Source organism: Hippocampus zosterae, chromosome 9 (genome assembly GCF_025434085.1).
Source record: "Hippocampus zosterae strain Florida chromosome 9, ASM2543408v3, whole genome shotgun sequence".
NCBI lineage: Eukaryota > Metazoa > Chordata > Actinopteri > Syngnathiformes > Syngnathidae > Hippocampus > Hippocampus zosterae.
In genome coordinates this window covers 24,817,825-24,841,616 of record NC_067459.1, presented here as the reverse complement: position 1 = coordinate 24,841,616, position 23,792 = coordinate 24,817,825, and the positions used below count along the sequence as shown (strand labels likewise).

Below are 23,792 nucleotides of genomic sequence, written 5' to 3'. Positions count from 1 at the left end.
GACGAAGCGCGTTTCCAAGCCGCGACGTCATCGGCGATCGAGAAGATCCCCCCCCAAGAAACTCGCGCAGCTCCGTTCGGTGGACGCCCGAGGAAGAATGAGCCAAGGACGCCGGGCGGTGTTGCTCGCGTGCTCTTTGGACGCCTTGATTTGGCGCCGGACGCAGCCGGTCGACGTCGGCAACGCGACCCGCCCCTTCGGAGGTGCTCGAAAATAACGCCAAAATAAGGTAGCTACGTTACTCCAAGTCGGCCGTTGGCAGCGCGACGCTGTCGTGGTTTGCGGAAGCCGTCGACGCCGGCCGGCTTTGTGGGAAGGGCTCTCGAACGCGGGCTGGACGCCACGAAGCAGTGACGTCATCTGTTGGCAAATGATGCCAAGACTCGGCTACTGTATATCTCTTCTGTAGCTCGATGAAGGAGTTAGCGTCCGAATTCTCAACGTTGTGTCCGACCGCACACCCGGAAACAACCCCCCCCCCCCCGCACCCCCTCACGGACGCTACTCACAAAAAGTGTGCGACTTTGGGATTTTGAGTGACATTTTTCTCCAACCTGTACCGGTGACCTTCATTTGACCTCTGAACTGCCCAATGCGCATCGCGGCCATTCGCTGGCCTCGGTTTACTGTTCTCGAAAGTAGAAGCCGAAGAGCACGGTTGTGTGTAATCAACAGTTGAGAGAAAGTCAATTGAAGTACACCCGTAAAGGTCCAAGCGCATTTTCGGTCAGTCGGCAGATGTCCCCTCGAAATCCCAAACGTTGCGTCTAAGCGTGATCACCCGAGGCGGCGAAGACCTCTTCGGTCCTGATGCCTTCCTGTTTGCCGTATGCTTCTTTTGACAAGCTTGAGATGGAGGGTAAACATTTGCCCGGCTTCGGGACGCTCGGCCCCCATTCGTCGCCGACGACTCCGAAGGACGGGCCGTCCGCTCAAGGTCACAGACACACGCTCCCCCCGGTCCGAAAAGGACCCGCCACGAAACAGAAGGGCCTCTACTCGGATGTGTTCACCGCCCTCAGATTTAAGGTAAAGCCAGGCGCAAAATCTCCGTCGCGTTCTTTGGATGTTCGGGCGCTGCGCGTGTTCATCGCCAAACTCTGTTGACTGATCAGACTTGCGCGGAGGAAGCGGACAGCCGGGAGGGGGTATCCGCCCTTGACTTCAGCGATGATGACGGTTCATCAGGTAAGGAGGTCGGTCGGGGCCCTGCGATTCAAAACCAAGGCTGGGGGGTCACGCCCCCAACCATCGTCGGGTGGCACGCCGGGCATTGGAATTTGGTCTCACGGTTCTGGCCATCGACACCTGCCGCAATGAGAGGCCGAGATTCTTCCGGGGGTCCCGCCTCCAATCACCGGACTGGGACGGTACGGGGTCAAAAGTCCACCAGAACAGGCCAGGAGCTGTGGGGAGTTCCAACTACAATTCAATACTCTTCTCACAATGTGTATTTTTCACATCATCGCGAGGCGGGGCTTGCGATGACGCGCCGCGCTTTTCTCTCTTCGGTCCCCCCAGACTCCAAATCTCCGTTTGCCAAATACAAGTTTGACGACAAGGAGTATTATGGCCCCTTTTCCAAGCAACTCCTCACGACTTACTTCAACTGTGGCGCGGACACGCCCAAGGTCCAGATGCCCTATAAAACCGTTCCTGGAAAGAGCCCTCGCGATTTAACTAAGGAGAGGTAGGGGCCGAGAATACGTAACTCCTCCTCCTCCTCTGACCGGGAGAAATATCGGTGCAGTCGGCGGCAGATGGCTTTGCGATCCGTTGCGAAAATCTCGCGTCTTCTCCCAAGGTGTCGAAGAGAATACCTGAAGATTGATTTTGAGAAGCTGCTGGCGGACAAAAAGATCGACTCCAATCTCCTGATGCCACGCCCCTTGGACGGTCACGACGAGCGCCTCGTCGCGTCGCCTTACCTTCCCCTTGAGGTGAGCCCGCCCGCCCCGACGCGGCAGGGCTCCCCGGCGCCTTCTTCTTCTTGCCGTAATTTTTCGCCGCCGTCCCTTGCGATGTTTTCCTCGCAGATATTTGACAACGTGGAGTTTGACTGCCGGACTGCGGAGGACTGGCTGGTCCTGGGGACAAGCGAAGGGTCGCCTTGCAGAAAACCAATCCCGGCAAAAGCGTTGCTGCCGACGGATGACGCGGTAGCGTCGGGTAAGGTGCCTGCGAAATGAAAAAAAAAATTGCAGGCGGAGGCAAAGTGTCTCAACAGCCCGTCCGTCGTCAGAAAACGGCAAAGCCCCCCCATCGGCGGAGTACAGCTGGCATTTAGTGGGAGTGCTCGACTACAACAGGGAGAAATGTCAGTACTTGGTGGAAAAGGTTTTCCCTAACAGCAAGCTGAAAGAAGGAGAAAGGAATCGCCCCGGTAACGTCGGCGAGAGCGCCGACCCCGGCCTCGGCCCTGACCTCGACCCCGGCCTCGACCTTTGACCCCTAAAGAGCCGCTCGCATGTTTCCCTCGCCGCCGTTCAGATGTCAAGTGCCTCCAAACGGGCAACAGGCACTGGATTCCCCGCATCCGGCTGCTGTTCAGTGCCGAGGACCCCCGCGTCTTCGTGCGGCGCATCCAGTTTGCCATGCGGCTGCGGGCCAACTCCGAGGCCCTCATCCTCTACAACCTGACGGTGGACTGCATGCCCATCTGGGACGAGACGCCGTCCATCGATCCGCACTGCCTGCGCCGTATCCAAAGGCGAGCGCTGGCGGGCTCCGGCCTCAAACTGGACATGTAAGTCATCCCTCGGCCTTTCTCTGCGCCACCTTTCACATCTTTGGCCCGTGGGCTTATACCCGGGCGTGCCTCGGCGCGGGAAAGCGGACCGACGGGCTCCGTTCTCATCCCGCAGTGTGAAAAGGTGCGTGGAGGGGCTGGCTAAGGAGGTGAAGCTGGAATACGACCGCACGATGAATCGCTTCATCTTGGATAAGAGCGTGGTGAGCCACCCGCAGGAGTTTGCGCACATCGCGCTGCCGCAGGAGGAACGCCGGCGCGTGCCAATCCGAGGTAGAGGAGGCGCGGTTCCTCGCCGTCGCTCCCCCTCCGAGCGGCGCCGCGGCCAATGCCTGTTTCCCCCCCTCCCCGGTCAGGCTGCGTGACGGTCCCCGCCTTCGACTACAAGAAGAACCAGGCGGCGTTCTTCACCAAGTCCATGCTGACGGAACCAAAAGTCATCTGCACCTTGTCGGAAATCCGCTCCGAGTGCAACAAGCTGGCCAATATGAGACTCTTCAACGTGTCCTTAACCAAACCTCTGCGACTGGACGAGTTTGAGGCCAACCAGACCCAAATGCAAACTCAGGTAAGACGCTAAGCCGGGCGAGCGAGCGCGAGAGCCGAGCTCCTTCTCCAGCGTGTCGCCGCCGTGGTTTCAGATCAGCTTGTTCCTGCGGGAGGCCTGGATGCTCACCGTCACTTACAGTCTCCGTCACAACCTGGAAACGGTCGGCAAAGGCGCGTACAACATGAACGAGACTCACTGGGGGATGCACAAGGTTTCCAAGCTCAACAAACTGCTGGCCGTGGTGCACTACAACCTGCAGGACACTCTGCGCAACCTCGTGGAGGACTCGCTGCTCGGCCTGAGCAAGCTGATTCTGGACGCGTGCTACAGCGCGCTAACGTGTCCCGATGACCTGGTGTGGGGGGACGACTACATCTGCAGCCCCTACAAGTAAGGGAAGGGGCCCCCGGCCTTCTCCTCGCGCTCGTCGCGTCACGTTCGGGAAAAACGACCGCTCTCGCCATCGCGCGACCACTGAAAAAGAAAAACAACCTCCCAAAAAAGGGGTGGAGCTTGTTCGTTTTCTATGTCACGGAAGACTTTTCAGAGGTGGTGGCTTCCGTTCCTGGCCTTTTTTTCACCCGGGTACTCGGGTTTCCTCCCGCATTCCCAAAACACGAACGGTACGTTGACGGAACACCGCATGGCGCGGACGGCGTTCTTTGCCGGCGTTCGAGATACGCGCGGAAGAGGGTTCCGGGGGTTCCCTCTTTGGTTTGCCATTGGATGTGCCTTTGTTTGTCGCGCAGGCCAAAGAACAAGCCTCTGTTCCTGGTGGATTTAGTCCTGAACGAGACGGGCGTCCACTACAGCACACCTCTGGAGAATTTTGAGGCCTCCATTTTGAACCTATTCAACGAGGGCATTCTGGTCACGCACAACATCCCGATGCTCGATAAGGTCAGGCCCAATGTCCCGCAAGTGCCGGTCGAGCGGGAAGTCAAGTCTTATTCTTCTTGAGCGAGTTGTCCGTCTTGACGCGAGTCTCTCCCCCGCAGTTTTTAATGAAGAAGCTGCTATTCGGCGACGACCCCGTGCTGGAGTCGGTCCAACTTTGCGAAGCCAAAGTCTCCCGCTTGAGAGAGAAGATCTGCACGGCTATCAAGAAAGCCATCATTCCCCTCAAGGCTTACGCCGCGGAATACGCCAAGTACATCGAGCTGTACAGCTTAAATATCGAGGACCACTTCATGTAATTTGCCCTTTTCCCGCCCCGAGACTCGAACGGCGGCCCCGCGGCGCCGGTCCTCGGTCCGAGACCTTCGCTGTCTTCGCAGGTCCGTCAGCGACGACGAGAAGACATCCAAGGCCGTGAAGATGGAAGTGGAACAGCATCTCAAAGACAAGGAGGCGCTCCAAAGCTCGCTGCCGTCCTCCATCGTCATCGGCGCCTTTATCGTACACGTCGAGGCGGTACGGCAGACTCTCATCAACAAGAAAAAGGATTTGGCCATCGCCACTTTGGAGCACCACGCCGACAAGCTCAGAAGGCAGATGGAAGATGTAAGTCAACCGCCCCCGATCCGTCCGACTCGTCTTTGACGAACGCAACTGCAGCGGCCTTCTCAGAAACGTGTGCCCGTCCAGGAATGCAACGAGTTCAACACCATCGGTCACGCGCTCAGCGACCATCCCAACTCCATCGAGGACCTGACGGAGAAGAGGGACTGGATGAAACAAATCCCGGACCAGCTCAAGAGTTGCAAGGTGCCCCCGAAGACCATCGCTCGGCTCTGCGTGTCCCTTGAAGTGCGCCTGATCAGAATCTTTCGTTTCTTTTGCCGCCTCCCACAGGAACGCGTTGCCAAAATTCTATCCGAGTATGAACTCTTTGAAGAATTTCACTACTCCTTATCAAATGAGGATTTTTTGAAAAAGTAAGTATGCTTTTTTTTCTTCTGTTTTGACTGGGGTACATATGTACCCCAGTCAGAGGTTCTGGATTTGATGACATTCTTGTTTTTCTGCTGGTGGAGGAACATTTCTTTGTTCCGTCCCGTCGCGGTACGCGACTGGCAAAAATTAGATGGGCAAAGACCCGTTTGGAATGAATGAAACGGGTCAGACGATGAGCGCAGGAACGTATTTTCTCAGGTGGCGTGCTATCGAGTGGCCCCAAAAGATCATCAGACAGATCGAAGAGGTGACCGCCCATCTTGTGGAGGAAGAGGAGCGCTTCCAGAAGATCCAGATCGCCGACCAGGACATCTTTGAGCAGCGCATCGAAGCCGCCGAGGTCCGCTCGGCCGCGCCGTTTCTTCCGCCGGCCGACTTCTGAGACTAATCGCTCCGACGAAGTTCAAGCCGCCGCCCGTTTTTTCCCAGATGCTGGTCCGGAAGTTCACCGGGTACGCGGATATCGATCACGCCACCGAGATCGCCAACGAGGTGAGGCGGGCGAGTAAGGAGCTGAAAGAGTGCCAGAGTTTGGCGCAAACCTACAACACCAGAGAGCGCTTGTTCGGTACTCCCGTCACAAACGTGAGTCCGGAAACGCGCGTCGCGCCCAAACCAAGTAGGTCGTAGCCTGACGACGTCTTGTCCGACTTCTGGCATCAGTACGACCGTCTGCACAAAATGGCCAAGCAGTTCCAGCCCTTCTTTGACCTGTGGACCACCACCTACGATTGGACCCACCGGCACGAGAGCTGGCTCAACAATCCGCTGACCTCCATTGACCCCGAGCAGCTTGAGCGCAATGTGACGGGTGCCCTGGACACCATGAATAAATGTATCAAACAGTTCAAGGACAACCCCGGTGAGTCGACCCGGCGAGTGACGGCTGGTTGGATTGGATGACGACGACAACGCAGATGCTGATCGCTTGCTTGCTTTATCCTCCGTTGCCCTAGACTGCAAAATGGTGGCGTCTTTGATCCGCACCAAGATCGAGGAGTTCCGTCCTTACGTTCCCCTGGTTCAGGGTCTGAGGAACCCGGGGATGCGAATGCACCACTGGGATGCCCTTTCGCAAACCATTCAGATCAAAGTGGTGCCCAAAGCCAACCTGACCTTGTCCCGCTGTTTGGAACTGGGGCTTCAGAACCACATGGACGCCATCGCGCAGGTGGCCGAGACGGCCGGCAAAGAGTACACCATTGAGCAGGTAAGCGAGCGGGGGCTGGTGGCGTTTGGGAGGGGACGCACGTGCGCGGCGACCCGTCGAGACCCCGCCCCCGACGCCCGTCTCTCGCCCTCGTCCAGGCCCTGCACAAGATGAAAGCGGAGTGGTCGGCCATTCTCTTTGACCTGATGCCGTACAAGGAAACGGGCACCTGCATCCTGAAGAGTCCCGACGAAGCCTTGCAGCTGCTGGACGACCACATCGTCATGACGCAAAGCATGTCCTTCTCCCCCTACAAGAAGGCCTTTGAAGCCGAAATCAACAAGTGGGAGAGCAAACTCAGAACCACCCAAGTAAGCGCCAAAGGGAGGCGGGCGGTTGGGCGGCTTACGGGCTCATCTTGTGCTCCCGCCCTCCGGCGGCGCTCGCAGGACGTGCTGGAGGAGTGGCTCTTATGTCAGGGGTCTTGGCTCTACCTGGAGCCCATCTTCAGCTCCGACGATATCAACGAACAGCTGCCCGTGGAGGGGATGCGATACCAACAAATGGAGGAAATCTGGAAGAGAATCATGAAAGGTGCCTCCGATAACCCAAAGGTCAGTCAGTCCCACCGCCGCAAACGATCCCCGGGAGCCCAAAATAGTCCAGGTCTCTTCTCACCGGTGTCCAGATCATCGAATTCTGCCCGGGGCCTCACCTGCTCGACAAACTGAAAAAGTGCAACGTCCTTTTAGAACAGGTGCAAAAGGGCCTGAGCGAATACTTGGAGATCAAACGAAACGCCTTCCCCAGGTAAGCCCCCCTCTGGAACGAAAACTGATGAAAGCCAAGACTTGAGGCTTCCTCGCGTTATTTGCACCTTGGCCGCTCGCCGAATCGACCCGTTTCCCCGCACATGAAGACGCCTCCGGATGACGTTGGCTCAATCTTTGTTTTTTTTTTTTTTTTTGCAGGTTCTACTTTCTGTCTGACGACGAGCTTCTGGAAATTCTGTCTCAGACCAAAGACGCCACCGCCGTCCAGCCGCACCTGCGCAAATGCTTTGAGAACATTGCGCGGGTGGGTGTCTTCCCAGCGCTCTTTCAAGTCCGACGGGATGCCCGCCGACTCCTTTCCTTTCGCTCCGCAGCTGAAATTCCAGCCGGACCTGCTGATCACACACATGTACTCCGGAGAAGGCGAGGAGGTCCAGCTGGCCGTGACCGTCATGCCCACCGGCAATGTGGAGGACTGGCTGAGAGAGGTGGAGAAATCCATGACGGCGACGGTCAGGGACTACATCGATCGATCGCTCCGCGTTTATCCCGAGGTGAGCTGCTTTCACTTCAAAGCTCGCAAATCGAGTCTTCTGGCTCGAGCGTGCCGGGGATTCGCCCCCAAATTGTTTTGGTGCGTTTCAGAAACCTCGCGAAGACTGGGTTCTCTCATGGCCCGGGCAAGTGGTGATCGCTGGCTGTCAGGTCTACTGGACCGCCGAAGTGTCGGAGGCTTTGGAGCGGGGGGACTTGGCCGAGCGTCTTTTCCCTCAGCTGCAGAAACAGGTACGCAAGAAAAATAACCCCGACCCGTACAAGCGCCGGACCGTGAATGTGGACCGCGTGCTTCCATTTCTTTTTTTTCTGGCACAGCTGGGTAACCTGGTGCACCTGGTGAGGGGAGGCGTATCGAAAATGCAACGAGCCGTGCTCTCCGCCCTCATCGTCATCGAGGTGCACGCCAAAGACGTGGCGGGCAAACTGGTGGAGCTGGCGGTGTCCAGCGTCAATGACTTTGAGTGGATCAGTCAACTCAGGTTCTCGGGCCCCGTCTCGGTCCTTTCGCGCGAGTCCGCCGACTTTGTTGTGATACTCACCCGCGCAAACGTTGTAGATACTACTGGGCCAGAGAGGACCTGTACATCCGAGCGGTGAATGCCGAGTTTTTGTACGGATACGAGTACCTGGGAAACTCCGGACGACTGGTCATCACGCCGCTCACAGACAAGTAAGGCGTTTTCTACCGAGGACCCCCACCCGCCGAGCGCTCGGCTGACGAGGGCCACGCCCGGCCGATCGGGACAAATGCCATTTGAACCTCTCGGATTGCGTTTTTCCGCCTCCCTCAGATGCTACCTGACCCTGACGGGCGCTCTTCACCTCAAGTTTGGAGGAGCTCCCGCCGGTCCGGCGGGCACGGGAAAAACTGAAACCACCAAAGATCTGGGAAAGGCTCTCGCCATCCAGACGGTGGTTTTCAACTGCTCCGACCAGCTGGATTTTATGGCAATGGGCAAGTTCCTCAAAGGCTTGGCTAGGTAAGTTTGGGCACCTCCCCCTTTGTCTCCAACGGCAAACCGCGGGCTGTGTTTTGGTGACCAACGCACATCCGGCGTGGCGGGTCTTTGCGCCGAGTTTGGTCCTCATCCCCACTCTTGCGCACCTCTCTGCTTCCGGCCGTGTTGCCCGGGGGGAACCGGTTTCAAGAACGCAAGGCAATGATTCTCAACGAAAGACATCTGACATCGGAGCTCGGGAGTTGTGCGCCACGATCCAATTTGGGTTAGGGTTAGGGGTTAGGCGCACATTTGACAAGAAAGCCGACTTGACTGGACTCGACGTTGCAGCTCCGGTGCCTGGGCTTGCTTTGACGAGTTTAATCGGATCGATGTGGAGGTGTTGTCCGTGGTGGCTCAGCAGATCACCACCATCCAAAAGGCGCAACAGCAAAGGGTGAGCGTCACTCCAGTCGATCATGTCCCGGCGTCCGTTTCTCAAGTACTCGGACACTGCCGGCATTTCCCATATCGCGCGTCATCCCGTCGGACGATGTGGCTGTTTTGCGTTTGCAGGCGGAACGTTTTGTTTTCGAGGGCTCCGAGATCCCGCTGGTCCCCTCCTGCGCCGTGTTCATCACCATGAATCCCGGCTACGCAGGCCGCACGGAGTTGCCCGACAACCTGAAGGCTCTGTTTCGGCCGGTGGCCATGATGGTCCCCAACTTCGCCATGATAGCCGAGATCTCGCTCTACTCGTTTGGCTTCAGCGACGCCAAAGTCCTCTCGCAGAAAATCACCAGCACGTTCACACTCTCCTCGGAACAACTCAGCTCTCAGGTGAGGTGGTCTTCGTCGCAGGGGATGGCGGGTGCCTAAATTCTTTCAACCCCGAATGGCCTTTTTTCAAACTCTGTCCCAACCCTTTGGCTTCGGTCTTTGGGGTGCGGAGAGGGCGCTAATTTAAAGTACCCTCAAAGAGGGAAAAGTGCAACCAGTCTCTGCGCTCTGCGTTCAGGATCACTACGATTTCGGAATGAGATCCGTGAAGTCGGTGATCTCGGCTGCCGGAAATCTGAAGCGAGAAAACCCCAACATGAACGAGGTTAGCCGCTTTTGTTTTGGCGGGGTTCCCAAGCGCTCGCTCAGCGATGCCGCCGCCTCGCAGGAGCTGATCTGCTTACGGGCCATCCGAGACGTCAATGTGCCCAAGTTTTTACGAGACGACCTGAAGCTCTTCAACGGCATCGTGTCCGACCTTTTCCCGAAGACGAAGCAGGAGCCCATCGACTACGGCACGCTGGAGGAATCCATGCGCCACATTTGTACCAAGATGAACCTCAAGGACGTGGACGGTAAGCCGACCCGGGGGCACTTTCGTCGCCGTCGTCTGACCCGTCTCGACGGTTGCCGTCTGCGATTGCAGAATACATCGGGAAGTGCATTCAACTGTACGAGACTACCGTGGTCCGACACGGCCTGATGTTAGTGGGACCCTCGGGATCGGGTAAAACAAAGGTGAGTCCAGAAAGTCCGCTTTCTGCGCGCCGTATCCCGCGAATGGCGCCGCGAAGCCTCGTCGCTCCGTCTGGCCTTTTAGTGTTACGAAGTTCTGGGGGCGGCGATAACGGCGCTCAAGGGCCAGCCCTCCGTCAGCGGGGATCTGTACGAGGCCGTTCAGACGTACGTGCTCAACCCCAAGTCCATCACCATGGGTCAGCTTTACGGGGAGTACGACTTGCTGACGCACGAGTGGTGAGCGCCGCCCGCCCGGCCCGCAAATGTCCGAAAGGCGGACGAGGCGTGACGCACCGGCGCCGACCCTCGCAGGACGGACGGCATCCTCTCTTCTTTGATCCGGATGGGGACGTCGGCGATGGACAACGATAAGAAGTGGTACATGTTCGACGGTCCGGTCGACGCCGTCTGGATCGAGAACATGAACACCGTGCTGGACGACAACAAAAAGCTTTGCCTGAGCTCCGGCGAAATCATCAAGCTCACCGAGGTATCGCGAAGCGCTTCGTTGACTTGACGCTGATGGTTTTAGCATCTGCAATTTGGCTCTTCCCTTGGAAGAGCCATTTTCTAAGAGAGGAATGTTAGGAATGCGCTCGAGACCACCCGAGTGACTGCTTGGACTCTTTTCAGTGCATGACCATGATGTTTGAGGTGCAAGACTTGGCGGTGGCGTCGCCGGCCACGGTGTCCCGCTGCGGCATGATCTACCTGGAGCCCAGTATTTTGGGCCTGGTCCCCTTCACCGAGTGTTGGCTCAGGCGAGTCCCCAAAGTCATGCGAGCGTTCACGGAGGAGCTCGCTTCCTTGTTTGAGCGCTTCCTCCAGGTGAGGGCGAGACGGAAACCGCCAACCGACCACTCCGAGGCGCCCGCAGTTTGCAGCCATCTTTGGTCTGCGTGTCTTCGTAGGACTCTGTCAATTTTGTTCGCGACTCGGTCAAGGAGGTCATCACCTCGCTGGACAGCAATCTGACCTGCAGCCTCCTCAAACTGATGGACTGCTTCTTCAGGCCGTTTAATTTCAGCGAGGTTGGTATATCGCCCCCGGGATAGTTTCCGTGAATATGCCATTTGTTTTTTTCAAGAGATGACGTTGCGGGCACGTCGCCGTTTCTTGACGAACTATGAGCGCTGCATCCTGACCTGAGCCCGAGCACGAATTCTCGCTTGCCTTGTAGGAAGACAAGCCGCCGCCTCGAAACAAACTGGAGCGTGTGAAGGAGCTGATTGAGCCCTGGTTCTTTTTCTCGCTGGTATGGAGCGTCGGCGCCACGGGAGACGGACCCAGCAACCAACGCTTTAGCGCCTGGCTCAAAAACAAGATGGCGGACGAAAAGGTCTCCTTGCGACTCCCTTTTGCCCCTCCCCCGCCGAGCCATTGTCGAAATGAGCCAGAATATGTTTGTTTGTTTTTTCCCGCCCCCCCAGATTCAATTATGCTTCCCAGAAGACGGCCTGGTCTACGACTACAGGCTCGACGATGCGGGCATCAGTCGCTGGAATGAGGAAGAGGAAGAGAAAAAGGACCGAAAGGTAAACGGCTGGTGCCCGATTCAAAAGGCAAAGGCGGGGGGCGGGGGGGGGGGGGGGTGGGGGGGTTGGCCTTTCTTGCCGTGGCAACCGTTGGGCGTCCGTGCGCCACAGGTGCAGTGGGTCAACTGGGTGAACGACGCCAAGAACGTCGTCATCACCCCGGATACGAGCTACTCGGACATCATCGTTCCCACCGCTGACACGGTCAGAATGACTTTCCTCATGGATATGCTCTTGTCCAATATGAAGCCCGTGAGTGTCCGCCGAAGCTCCGCAGAGACGCCGGCCAGCTCGCATTTGACTCCAAAGTTTGTTTGTGTTTTTCCACACCAGTTGCTTTGCATCGGGCCCACCGGGACAGGAAAGACCCTGGCCTTGTCCGACAAACTGCTGAAGAACATGCATTCGCAATACGTCACGCACTTCCTCATGTTCTCGGCGCGCACCTCGGCCAACCAGACTCAGGATTTCATCGACAGCAAGCTGGACAAAAGGTAGGCCTTCTTCACCGAGAAGATGTTGCTTGACGCCACCCCCACACCAACCCACCGGCCAATCCCCTTCTGACGCTTGTGTGTTAGGCGCAAAGGTGTGTTTGCTCCTCCCAAAGGCAAGTACTTCATCTTCTTCATCGACGACCTCAACATGCCCCTGCTGGAGACCTACGGCGCACAGCCTCCCATTGAACTGCTGCGCCAGTGGATGGACCACGCGGGCTGGTACGACCGCAAGCAGATCGGTGAGCAGATGCCGCCGAGCCCCCGAGTCGTCAATCATCGAGTGGCGCTTGTCGTCATCCTTTTTTTATTTCCAACCCCCCCAATCCCCGAATCCCTGCCGCAGGGGCTTTCAAGCAAATAGTGGACATCAATTTTGCCTGCGCCATGGGACCTCCGGGCGGTGGGCGGAACCCCATCACGCCGCGCTTCACTCGCCACTTCAGTTTTCTTTCCTTTACCGAACTGGAAGACGCCAGCATGAAAAAGATTTTCTCCACCATTTTAGGCAGCTGGATGAGTGAGTCGCAAATGTACACCGGCCATGCTTGACCCTACACGCGGGGTCGTCTTGGCCACTGTTTGATTACTTTGTTGCCGTCAAAAGACCAAAGCTGCAAGACTTTGCCGCACTTCCCTTTTGTCTCCTTCTGTCTTTGTAATCGAGTGGGCGCATTTTCTAATGCGCCGTATCTCCTCTTTAGATGGAAACATGAGTAAAAAGAACCCAGGCCGTAAGTGATGAATCCTCGACTAATCCTGTCGCCGTCCGTCTTCGAACCGCGCGGACCCTTGAAAAACAGCCCCGTCTCTTCACTTCCTATCAGGATCCGTGCCAGAAATCGTGCCGCTGAACAACGCCATCGTCGACGCCACCATCCGCGTGTACACGACTATTTGCTCTCAGCTTCTCCCAACGCCGACAAAGTCTCACTACACGTTCAACCTCCGAGACCTGTCCAAGGTTTTCCAGGGGATCCTCATGGCGGAGACCAGCATGATCGAGGTATGCCCGGTGCGGCGCCTTACGGAGACGTTGTTCGGAGAGAGTGGACCGGCTTCAAAACGGTGCGATTGCTTTTTTTTTTTTGCTCGATCCTAGAGCAAGGAGATGCTGCTTCAGCTGTGGTACCACGAAAACTGCCGGGTTTTCCAGGACCGCTTGGTGTGCGACGAAGACAGGGAGTGGTTCAACTCCCTCCTGAAGGAATTCATTCAGGAGTTCGGCTGCGACTTTAACGCGGTGGTTCCCTGCCGCCCGATCTTATACGGGGACTTCATGGTCCCCGGCGCACTGCACAAAGTCTACACCTTCATCGACGACAAGGAAAAGGTGAGCGAAGAGCCGAGCCGCGGCCGCCGTGGCAACAAAAAAAACGTGCCGGCGGTTTTGGAGTTTCCCGCTTCGCTCTCACGTTTGATAGCTGGAAGACGTTATGATGGAGTACATGGAAGACTACAACCAGAACTGCACGCCCAAGATGAAACTGGTGCTCTTCATGGACGCCATCGAGCACGTCTGCCGAATCGGTCGCGTCCTGCGCCAGCCGCTGGGCAACGCCCTGCTACTCGGAGTCGGCGGCAGCGGGCGACAGTCCCTCACCAAGCTGGCCTCGTACATGTGAGAGGCCCGAGCGTCACCGGAACTGTCTCGGCCGCGTAGCGTCCCCGCCGCCTGGCTCGCTAGCTTCACGCGCACACGGCGTTTCCGTTTCAGATCCGAGTACAGGTGTTTCCAGATCGAGCTGTCGAAGAACTACGGTCAACTGGAGTGGCGGGAGGACATCAAAAGCATCATGATGAAGGCCGGCATTCATAACCAGCAGATCACCTTCCTCTTTGTGGACACTCAGGTCTCTTTTTCCGCCGCATCCCGACTCTGCGTTGTGACGTAATCCGTCCCAAACGGCTTTGGATGATTTCCTCCCCAGATTAAAAGCGAGTCGTTCTTGGAAGACATCAACAGCATTCTGAACTCTGGCGACGTTCCCAACTTGTATGCGTCCGACGAGCAGGAGCGCATCCTGGCGTCGATGAAGCCGGTGGTCCAAGAGTTGGCCCAGCAGCCGACCAAGTCCAACCTCATGGCCGCTTACCTTAAGAGAGTTCGCACCAATATCCACACTGTACTCTGCATGAGGTAAGTGTGTCGGTTGGAGGGGGCGGGGCTTGGACTTTTCCCCTCCTCTTCCCTCAAAACGAGCGAACAGAAGACTGTCCCCGTCGGTTTCTGTTTCACCAAATGTCCTTCTCGCTCCCGTGGTTCTTCCAAGTCCCATCGGGGAAGTGTTTCGTGCGAGGCTGAGGCAGTTCCCCTCGCTGGTAACGTGCTGCACAATCGACTGGTTCAGCGCATGGCCAGATGAGGCTCTGCAAGCCGTGGCCACTTCCTTTCTGAACGAGTTGCCCGAGCTGGACGCCAGCCCCGAAGCCATGGACGGACTGGTGAGGACGCCCGTCGGCTTCCATCGCCCTGACGGGAAGGAGATGGTTTGAGGACGGTTTCTTTGCCCGGCGATCAACGGGGGCTTGTATTTTTTTCCAGACGGTGATGTGCATGATGATCCACCAGATCGTGGCCCAGAAGTGCGAGCAGTTCCTGGCCGAGCTTTCTCGACAAAACTACGTGACGCCCAAGAGCTACCTGGAACTGCTCAATATCTTCTCAAATCTCATCGGACGCAAGAAGCAAGAGCTGTGTCATGCTCGTGAGCGCATGAGCACCGGTCTGGACAAGGCAAGGCCTCGCAGCCCCCTCCACCCCCGGCGCGCACAAGGGACACCTCGCGGGCTTCTTTTGGATTGGAAATATTCTCCGCTCTCCATAGCTCCTGAGCACAGCGGAGGACGTGAGCAAGATGCAAGAGGAGCAGGAGGTGATGAGGCCTCTTTTGGAGGAGGCCGCGAGGGAGACCGAGGTCACCATGGAAACCATCAAAGTAAGCGAAGACGTCCCCGCGGGTCGCGTGCGGTCAGTGCCACTCAGTCGGCCGGCTGTTTTCTCTCCGATGGCAGAAAGACTCGGTGATTGCCGAGGAGACGCGCAAGTCGGTGCAAGAGGAGGAAGCCAAAGCTTCGGAGAAAGCCCGGGTGGCGGGGGAAATTGCCAGCGACGCGCAGCGGGATCTGGACGAGGCCCTGCCGGCCCTCGACGCCGCCACCACCAGCCTCAAGTCGCTCAACAAGAACGACGTCACCGAGGTCGGGGAGCCGCCGTTCGTCCCGCTCGGCCTCATCCGTTCCCGCCGCACCTTTGCCTTGTTTGTTTTCAAACGGCGGAATGACCCGGGCAGGTGCGCGCCATGCAGCGCCCTCCCGCGGGGGTGAAGCTGGTCATCGAGGCCGTGTGCATCATGAAGGATGTCAAACCCAAGAAGGTGCCCGGAGAGAAACCCGGAAGCAAGGTCGATGACTACTGGGAACCGGGCAAAGTCTTGCTCCAGGACCCGGGCAAGTTTCTGGATAGCCTTTTTGCCTACGACAAGGTAGCGTCCGCACCCGTCGACGGCGTTGCGTAACCATTTGGCGCAGACTCCGTCTTGCCGCCGCCTTGCCAAAATGGCTCCGCCGTTTCCTGGACTTGACGTTTCTGCAGGACAACATCCCAGAAAGAGTCATCACCTTGGTGCAGCCCTACATCGATAATGAAGAATTCCAGCCCGCCGCCATTGCAAAGGTTTCCAAAGCCTGTACCTCCATTTGCCAATGGGTTCGAGCCATGCACCTTTATCACTTTGTGGCCAAGGGCGTGGAGCCCAAAAGGGTAAAACCCGCTCGGAGCGGTGGCATCCGGGCGAGAACGTCGTTTGAAACTCGCTCTTTTTTGCGCAGCAAGCTCTCAAGGCAGCCCAGGAGGAGTACGACGAGTCTCAGAGGAGTTTGAAAGCCGCCAAAGAAATGCAAGCGGCCGTGGAAAGCGGCATCGCGGCATTGCAGGCCAAGTACCAAGACTGCCTGGCCAAGAAAAACGAGCTAGACAACAAGTACCAACTGTGTGAGATACGCCTGGTTCGAGCAGATAAGGTGAGCGCCGGGATGGGGGTGGGGGGCTTCATTTTGCGCATCCCCTCGTCCTACGCCGACGATGCTCTCCGTCCTCCAGCTTATCGCCGGACTGGCGGATGAGAAAACCCGCTGGAAGGAGACGGTGCAACATCTGGAATACATGGTCAGTAACGTGGCGGGCGACGTGTTGATGTCGGCGGGCTACGTCTCGTACCTGGGGCCCTTCACCGTAAGTGAGCCGGAATGCGCTTAGCGTTGACCGGAATGGGTGCGGGATCATTTTTGTTTCTGCGCGCCGAGGGGTCCTACCGGGCGGCCATGGCGGAGGAGTGGCTGCGATCTTTCAAGGAGTTGAAGGTCCCGCACACCGAGGCGCCCAATCTCATCACCACTCTGGGAGACGCCGTCAAGATCCGCTCCTGGCAGGTCAGCGCCCGCTTTGCGCCCCCCCCCCCCCCCCCCCGAGCGTCTCCGCCATCCCAGCGCCGTCTGTCCTTGTGATGCAAACAGCTCTCGGGTCTGCCCAAGGACAACCTTTCGGTGGAGAACGCCGTCATTGCCCAGTATTCTCTGCGCTGGGCTCTCTTCATTGATCCTCAAGGTCAAGCCAACACATGGATCAAAACCATGGTACGCCGCGTCGGGACGTCACGTCGACCCCCGCGTGCAACTCTTTCCCTGTCGCTCGCGTAACGAGTCCCCGACTCTGTCGACAAGGAGCGGGACAGCGGACTGGAGATCATCAAGCTCAGCGACCGGGATTTCCTCCGCAGTCTGGAAAACGCCATCCGCTTCGGGAAACCCTGCTTGCTTGAGAATATCGAGGAGGACCTGGATCCCGCTCTTGAACCCGTACTGCTGCAGCAGGTGAATCCACGAGCGCCGCCTTGCGACTCGCACCAGGAAACAAACCCTCGTGGCTCTTTGGGGGAGGGGGGGGGGGATTATTGCCGTTTGGTTCGCAGGTTGGTTTGACCGTACGGCTGTGATCTCACAAAAACGGCAGCAATCTCTCAAAGTCCGATCGTGCTCTTTTGGGGGCGCGATGGAAAATCCGCCGCAACCCAACAAAACGTTTGCTCCGAAGCCGTCTGAAAATGCTCACGACGGATCCTCGGTTCCCGCAGTGTCCCTTTGGAAATAGCTACTCAGCCTACCAAAAGACGTCTCTGTAAGATTGTGTTTTTTTTAAAAGACGCGCATGGCAAGGGAGCCTCGAACGCTCAAGTTGTTGAGTTGAGGTCAGGCGGCGCCGCTCGCGTCACGCCACCCTACGCGGCCTTGTCCTAATCCCGCCTTGTGAATTTCTACCGCCGCACGCACCCAGACATTTAAGGAGCAAGGCAGCTTAAAGCTGAAGCTGGGCGACTCCACCATCCCGTACCACGAGAGCTTCAAGTTTTACATCACCACCAAGTTACCCAACCCGCACTACTCTCCAGAGGTTTCCACGAAGGTCACCCTCATCAACTTCACGCTGTCGCCGAGGTAACTTTCATTCGCCGCCATCTTCTGTTTTGGAACCCGATAACGAACTGAGAATATTCACGTGGCAAAACAAAATAGCGATTTCGCACTGTGTAGCAAGTGCAGTGTCGTGAGATTGTGTGTTTTCGCCTCAGCGGTTTGGAAGATCAGCTGCTGGCTCAGGTGGTGGCGGCGGAACGTCCGGAATTGGAAACGGCGAAGAACCAGCTGATCGTCAGCAACGCCAAAATGAAGCAGGAGCTGAAAGATATCGAGGATGAGATCCTGTTCCGCCTCAGCTCCTCAGAAGGAAACCCGGTGGACAATCAGGAGCTCATTCAGGTGTTGGAAGCTTCCAAAGTCAAAGCTGGCGAGATCCAGGTCAGACACGGGGGAAAGGCTGTGCTCGCTCTTCTTCCGTCACGTCGCTTGTAAAATCCAGACTCCAAAGGCTTTTTTTCTTCTTCACTGGTCCGCTTTTCCTGGTGCGCATTTATTTCTCGATGTCTTCAATTATTCGGGTGGTCAGGCCAAAGTGCTGGTGGCAGAGGAGACCGAGAAGGACATCGACGCCACCCGTCTGACTTACGTGCCGGTGGCGGTGCGCACGCAGATCCTCTTCTTCTGCGTGTCGGACCTGTCCAACGTGGACCCCATGTACCAATACTCCCTGGAGTGGTTCCTCGGCATCTTCATGGTCGGCATCGCCAATGCGGAACGGGCAGGTAGCGAGACGATGGGGGGTGGGGCGCCGTCGATCGCCTTCAGCTCCGCGCCGTCGCGGACTGAAGCCGGCTGGCCAACGTTTATGACACCCGGGCCGACCCTCTGCGTCTCCTTCCAGACACGGTGGAGCAGCGGATCGAGAACATCAACAAATATTTCACCTTCAGCCTGTACTGCAACGTGTGCCGCAGCTTGTTTGAGAAGCACAAGCTCATGTTTGCCTTTCTGCTTTGCGCTCGCATCCTCATGAACGACGGCCAGATCGACATGGTGAGCCAACGGGGGGGGAGGGTCTCGCTGTCCGGCGCGACGCGAGTGACTTTGTTTTGGTGGTCAGGCCGAGTGGCGTAACTTGTTATCCGGAGGGATGCCCAACCAGGAACTGGCCAACCCGGCCGCCAGCTGGCTGTCGGACCGCGCCTGGAAGGACATCCTGGGCCTGAGCGTCCTGGAGACTTACAAGGACCTGGCGTCCACTTTTGACCAACATCTGCCGGGCTTCAAGAACATCTTTGACAGCAACGTTCCTCACAGGCAAAGAGCGCCACGCCTCCGCCTCGCTCGCCCGCAGGCGTGGATGTGTTGTAAGCAACTGGCGTGTCCGTTTCAGGGAGCCTCTGCCCGGAGATTGGGACACCGCGCTGGACCGCTTCCAAAAGCTGCTCGTTCTGCGCTGCCTGAGGGCTGACTGTCTGGTCCAAGGCATTCAGGACTTTGTCTCCGCCAAGCTGGGCCAGCGCTTCATAGAACCTCAGGTATTGGCGCTTGGCCCACTGGCGGCGCTTCATTTTTGCTCGTGTCGGCGGAAGTGTGCCTTTGATTTGATGACATGTTTTTCTTTTCAAAGACATCGGACCTCGCCGTGGTCTTTAAGGAGTCGTCCCCGTCCTCTCCCCTCATCTTTGTTTTGTCTCCGGGCACCGACCCGGCGTCCGACCTCTACAAATTTGCCGACGCCATGCACTTCTCCAAGAAAATGACCGCCATCTCCCTGGGCCAGGGCCAGGTAGGACACGCGCTCCGACGCGGCAAACGCTTCGCTGTAAGCCCCCCCCCTCCTCCGCCTTCAACTGCGCTTTTCCTCCTCCGCCGCTTGCTGCGGTTTTCAGGGCCCCTTGGCCGAAGCCCTGATGCGCGCCGCCATGGAAAGAGGCCAGTGGGTCTTCTTTCAGAATTGTCACCTGGCGCCCAGCTGGATGCCGTCGCTGGAGAGCCTCATCGAGAACATCGACCTCAAGGTGTCCGCCGGCCGCAACTGCGCAAAATGATCATCGTTGGGACTCGGGGGGAGGAATGGGGGGGGGCATCGCAACCAACTTGTTTGCTCCGTGGCAGGTCCACAAGGATTTTCGGCTGTGGCTCACGAGTCTTCCCAGCAACCGCTTCCCGGTGTCCATTCTCCAGAATGGGACAAAGATGACCATCGAGCTGCCCAAAGGAATCAAGGCCAACCTGCAGAAAACGTACCTGAAGCTCACCAACGACTTCATCAATTCCTCCAACAAGGTGTGCGCAATACCCCCCCCCCCCCCCCCCCCCCGCCGCTCCTTTTGGATGACAACGCCGTTTTGTCCGCCGCAGGTGTCGCACTTGAAGTCGCTGCTCCTGTCCCTGTGTTTGTTCCACGGGATCGCTCTGGAGCGAAGGAAGTTTGGCCCGCTGGGCTTCAACATTCCCTACGAGTTCACCGACGGCGATCTGAACATCTGCATCAGCCAACTCAAAATGTTCCTGGACGAATACGAGAACATTCCTTACAAGGTGACTGCGCCGAGCCCGATGAAGAACCCTGCTTTTCTGACCCTTTGACCCTCTCCACCGCTCCAAACTCAAGCCGTGCCGTTTCCCCCTCACTACCGCCTTTTCCGTGCGCGCAGGTGCTGAAATACACCGCCGGGGAGATCAATTACGGGGGCCGTGTGACGGACGAGTGGGACAGACGCTGCCTCCTGAGCGTGCTGGAAGATTTCTACTGTCCCGCCGTTCTCCAAGAGGATCACGCGTACTCCGAATCCGGCGTTTACCGGCAGATTGAGACAAATGTGGACGTCAAGGTGGGAGGGGCCCTTTTTCTGTCGTAGCGCAAGCGAGATTTGAGCGCCCGGGATGCCCGGGACCCTGATCCGCTTTGTTGGTCTCCCATCTGGCCTCAGGGTTACCTGGCGTACGTCCACAGCCTGCCCATCAACGATACCCCGGAGATCTTTGGTCTCCACGACAACGCCAACATCAGCTTTGCTCAGAACGAGACGTTTGCTCTGCTGGGATCGGTGTTGCGCCTCCAGCCTCGAACGGCATCTGCCGGAGGCAAGACCCTGGAGGAGGTATTCTTCTTATTCTTTTCCCTCCCCCGCCGCTGGTTTTGCCGTCGACGGAGCGTGCGTAACGGTGACCGAGCTCCTTGCGTCCCGCAGATCGTGGAGGAGATAGTGGCGGGCATCGTGGTCAAGGTCCCGCAGCCTTTTGACATTCAGGAGGTGGTGGAAAAGTACCCCGTGCTTTATGAAGAGTCCATGAACACGGTGCTCATGCAGGAGGTCATCAGGTAGCGGCGGTCATTTTGCAACGCCGTTGCTTCCGCCCTCATTCGAAGCGGAGCGTTTTCACACTAGACGACTAGCATGTTGAAAAATCGGAACGGACAGAAGATTCTTCGACACAACACGAAACATTGATGATACACGTCATGCGATATCTGGGCTCTGAGCTAGGATCTCTTGACACCTTTCGGGACCTTTCATTCATTCATTCATTCATCTTCCTAACCGCTTGATCCTCACTAGGGTCGCGGGGGGTGCTGGAGCCTATCCCAGCCGTCTCCGGGCAGTAGGCGGGGGACACCCTGAATCGGTTGCCAGCCAATCGCAGGGCACACAGAATCGAACAACCATTCGCACTCACACTCACACCTAGGGACAATTTAGAGTGTTCAATCAGCCTGCCACGCATATTTTTGGAATGTGGGAGGAAACCGGAGCACCCGGAGAAAACCCACGCAGGCCCGGGGAGAACATGCAAGCTCCACACAGGGAGGCCGGAGCTGGAATCGAACCCGGTACCTCTGCACTGTGAAGCCGACGTGCTAACCACTGGACTACCGGGCCGCCTCCTTTCGGGACCGGAAAACAAAAAAAAAAAAACAGAGCAGTGGCGCCACCCACTTGTTTGGAATGTGCACTGCTGCTCAACGCTCTGGCCCAGGCCCAGATTGTTCATGACACAAATAGCTTCTCTTATACAAGTCCAAAACTTTACTTGTCTCATTGTCCTGATGATGATGATGATGATGATGCTCCAGCCCAGCCGTGGAGAGGATACGTTGAATAGCGTGGCGGACGTGGAGAAGAGTCCTCTTGGCTCCAAAAATCATCACCCCGAACTATTTTTCAATCCGATAACAACCCAAAGCCCAATAACTCCAGCAGTCAGGGCCACACAGACGTGACCCAAAGTCAACACCCCTCGCATCTTATCTGCCTTTCAGATACAACAATTTGCTCGAGGTCATCGCCCAGAGTCTCTGCGATATCGTGAAGGCCCTGAAAGGTTTAGTGGTGATGTCTTCGGAACTGGAGCTGATGGCCAACAGCCTGTTTAACAACGGCGTGCCTGATATGTGGAAGGCCAAGGCAAGGCGGCACCGCGCAACACACACACCCCCACCCACCTCGTTTACAAGTCGTCTTGATCCTCTCGAAGATACGAGGCTCCAAAGGTCACATTGCACGGATTGCGTAACTTGTTTGATGAAATGTCTCTTGATTGGAATTTTTTTTTTTTTATTATACCTCAAAACATTTCAGTGTTCTGGGAAGAAAAAAAAAGCAATGCCTGAGTGCAACACAATAGAAACACCTTTGGAGCTTGCTCCGATTAACAATCCAAAGTTACTTCTGCAAAAAAAGCCCAAAAGTCATCTCAGTCCTTAAACGGGAAACTCGATCTCTTTTCTTTTCGTTGTGTTCGTTGCTCGACGGGCATCTCGGCAGTGCTCGAGCAGGAAATGATTCAGTGGGTGGTTTTCACTTCTGCCTCCTTCTTATTTCTTCATTTGGCCTTCGTCTCTGTCGGATGTTGAAGACAAATGAGACCTCTTTCCAACTTTGTCCTTATTTCATGGATACGAAACGTATCACGGCTGTAAACATTCAACCGTGCAAACTGATTTCTGCGTCTTGATGTCACTGCAGTCGAGTTGACGCGTCAGAGGAAACGGACAGCTAGCTTGCGCGCCTGGCTAATGTGCACTTCTGAACTAGCAAATTGATCAATATTCCTGAAATTCATCAATGTGAAGACACTGATCACATCAAAAAGCTTTTCACAATCATCATCAACCGGTTTGGAAGTAAAACCGAACCTGGCAAGAGTCGGATTGATTCATGAATCACCCCGAGCAGGTGTCCAAAGCATCGGTCCCCAACCACTGGTCTACGGACCGGTAGCCAGGCCCATTTGGGCTGCACAGTTAATGGCCGCTAGACCGCTACAGACGGTGTTTTGCGTCTCTCCGCAGGCCTACCCGTCGCTGAAGCCCTTGGCCTCGTGGGTGTCGGACCTGCTGCAGAGGATCGGCTTTCTTCGAGGATGGATCGCAAAGGGCATTCCACCCGTCTTCTGGATCAGCGGTTTCTACTTCCCTCAAGCCTTTCTGACCGGAACCTTGCAGAACTACGCCCGCCGCTTCGGCATCTCCATCGACACCATCGGATTTGACTTCCAGGTCAGACCCCGTAGCCGCGGGTCTCGTGTCTCCGCGCAACTGCAGCAGTTTTTGCGAGCCTTCTGATCTGGATTTGTCCGGCCCAGGTTGTGTTGAAACCCGTGTGCGATATCGACGAGAAGCCAGACGCGGGCTGCTACATCAACGGCTTATTCATCGAAGGCGCCCGCTGGGATAACGACGCCGCTCGGCTCACGGAGTCCAGAGCCAAGGAGCTCTACACAGAAATGGCCGCCATCTGGCTCATCCCCACTCCCAACCGCAAAGCTCCCACCGCCGGCATCTACATCTGCCCCATTTACAAGACCCTCACGCGAGCCGGTCAGTATCTGAGCGTAAACCGGCGCTTGTGCCGCGGCTCGGTTACTCGGCACAAAATAGACGGACGTCAGAGCGCGGCTCACGTTTCTAGGAAGTGCAGCTCCGTGTTTTCCGGGCGCACCGCAAGCGCCGGCACGCCGATCTGTGCCGCCACTAAAGTGTCCCTCCCGTGTGTCGTTGCAGGGACGCTTTCGACTACCGGCCACTCTACCAACTACGTGATTGCAGTTGAGCTGCCCACAGATCTCACTCCTGGACACTGGATCAAACGGGGAGTGGCCCTCATTTGCGCTTTGGACTATTAAAAAAAAAAGGGAAAAAAAAGGCCTTCTGAGTCGTCAATGTAGTTTGATAATGTGCCAAAGCCGCCTGTTACTTTTTGGAAC

At 56.8% G+C, this 23,792-nt stretch overlaps 3 protein-coding genes across 3 annotated transcripts in view; 2 read left to right on the top strand and 1 right to left on the bottom strand.

Annotated features, from left to right (window-relative positions):
• LOC127607517 (cytochrome b-c1 complex subunit 1, mitochondrial-like) overlaps positions 1 to 23,792 on the top strand; it is a 117,017-nt gene that overhangs the window by 20,173 nt on the left and 73,052 nt on the right. The gene's annotated exons all lie outside the window — the stretch shown is intronic.
• LOC127608004 (dynein axonemal heavy chain 1-like) lies at positions 853 to 23,722 on the top strand. The gene is made up of 77 exons (XM_052076802.1): positions 853 to 1,029; positions 1,116 to 1,188; positions 1,522 to 1,690; positions 1,805 to 1,940; positions 2,037 to 2,169; positions 2,243 to 2,383; positions 2,491 to 2,746; positions 2,865 to 3,022; positions 3,106 to 3,317; positions 3,391 to 3,689; positions 4,049 to 4,199; positions 4,298 to 4,491; positions 4,577 to 4,802; positions 4,887 to 5,006; positions 5,094 to 5,176; positions 5,394 to 5,535; positions 5,625 to 5,780; positions 5,859 to 6,057; positions 6,152 to 6,405; positions 6,504 to 6,716; positions 6,795 to 6,959; positions 7,034 to 7,155; positions 7,317 to 7,422; positions 7,493 to 7,672; positions 7,764 to 7,904; positions 7,992 to 8,155; positions 8,233 to 8,346; positions 8,468 to 8,656; positions 8,966 to 9,071; positions 9,191 to 9,454; positions 9,633 to 9,719; positions 9,783 to 9,969; positions 10,041 to 10,132; positions 10,215 to 10,369; positions 10,445 to 10,622; positions 10,766 to 10,960; positions 11,044 to 11,163; positions 11,313 to 11,471; positions 11,563 to 11,667; positions 11,779 to 11,919; positions 12,001 to 12,161; positions 12,249 to 12,406; positions 12,511 to 12,684; positions 12,869 to 12,898; positions 12,992 to 13,170; positions 13,267 to 13,497; positions 13,589 to 13,785; positions 13,882 to 14,017; positions 14,096 to 14,304; positions 14,438 to 14,609; positions 14,710 to 14,901; positions 14,993 to 15,103; positions 15,180 to 15,365; positions 15,458 to 15,649; positions 15,760 to 15,927; positions 15,996 to 16,187; positions 16,267 to 16,398; positions 16,470 to 16,595; positions 16,680 to 16,799; positions 16,887 to 17,036; positions 17,497 to 17,657; positions 17,792 to 18,017; positions 18,166 to 18,361; positions 18,481 to 18,632; positions 18,700 to 18,896; positions 18,973 to 19,117; positions 19,210 to 19,368; positions 19,472 to 19,600; positions 19,698 to 19,868; positions 19,944 to 20,123; positions 20,240 to 20,416; positions 20,516 to 20,686; positions 20,777 to 20,907; positions 21,847 to 21,991; positions 22,879 to 23,085; positions 23,172 to 23,406; positions 23,590 to 23,722. Exons 1-77 carry the CDS (start codon positions 853 to 855, stop codon positions 23,709 to 23,711), a joined length of 12,582 nt encoding a protein of 4,193 aa, XP_051932762.1. The 3' UTR covers positions 23,712 to 23,722.
• The window catches only part of LOC127607535 (cytochrome c oxidase subunit 6C-1), a 116,822-nt gene continuing 115,387 nt past the window's right edge, over positions 22,358 to 23,792 (bottom strand). The window contains exon 4 of the mRNA XM_052075930.1: positions 22,358 to 22,369. The gene's annotated coding sequence lies outside the window, so the exon portion shown is untranslated. The remainder of the gene's footprint in view (positions 22,370 to 23,792) is intronic.

What these genes read in the sequence shown, in the direction of transcription:
- LOC127608004 (XM_052076802.1), top strand. Translation starts at nt 853, where the DNA reads ATGGAGGGTAAACATTTGCCCGGCTTCGGGACGCTCGGCCCCCATTCG. An exon ending in AAGAGTACACCATTGAGCAG is followed by an intron (nt 6,406 to 6,503) that starts GTAAGCGAGCGG and finishes GCCCTCGTCCAG; the next exon opens with GCCCTGCACAAGATGAAAGC. An exon ending in GCAAACTCAGAACCACCCAA is followed by an intron (nt 6,717 to 6,794) that starts GTAAGCGCCAAA and finishes CGGCGCTCGCAG; the next exon opens with GACGTGCTGGAGGAGTGGCT.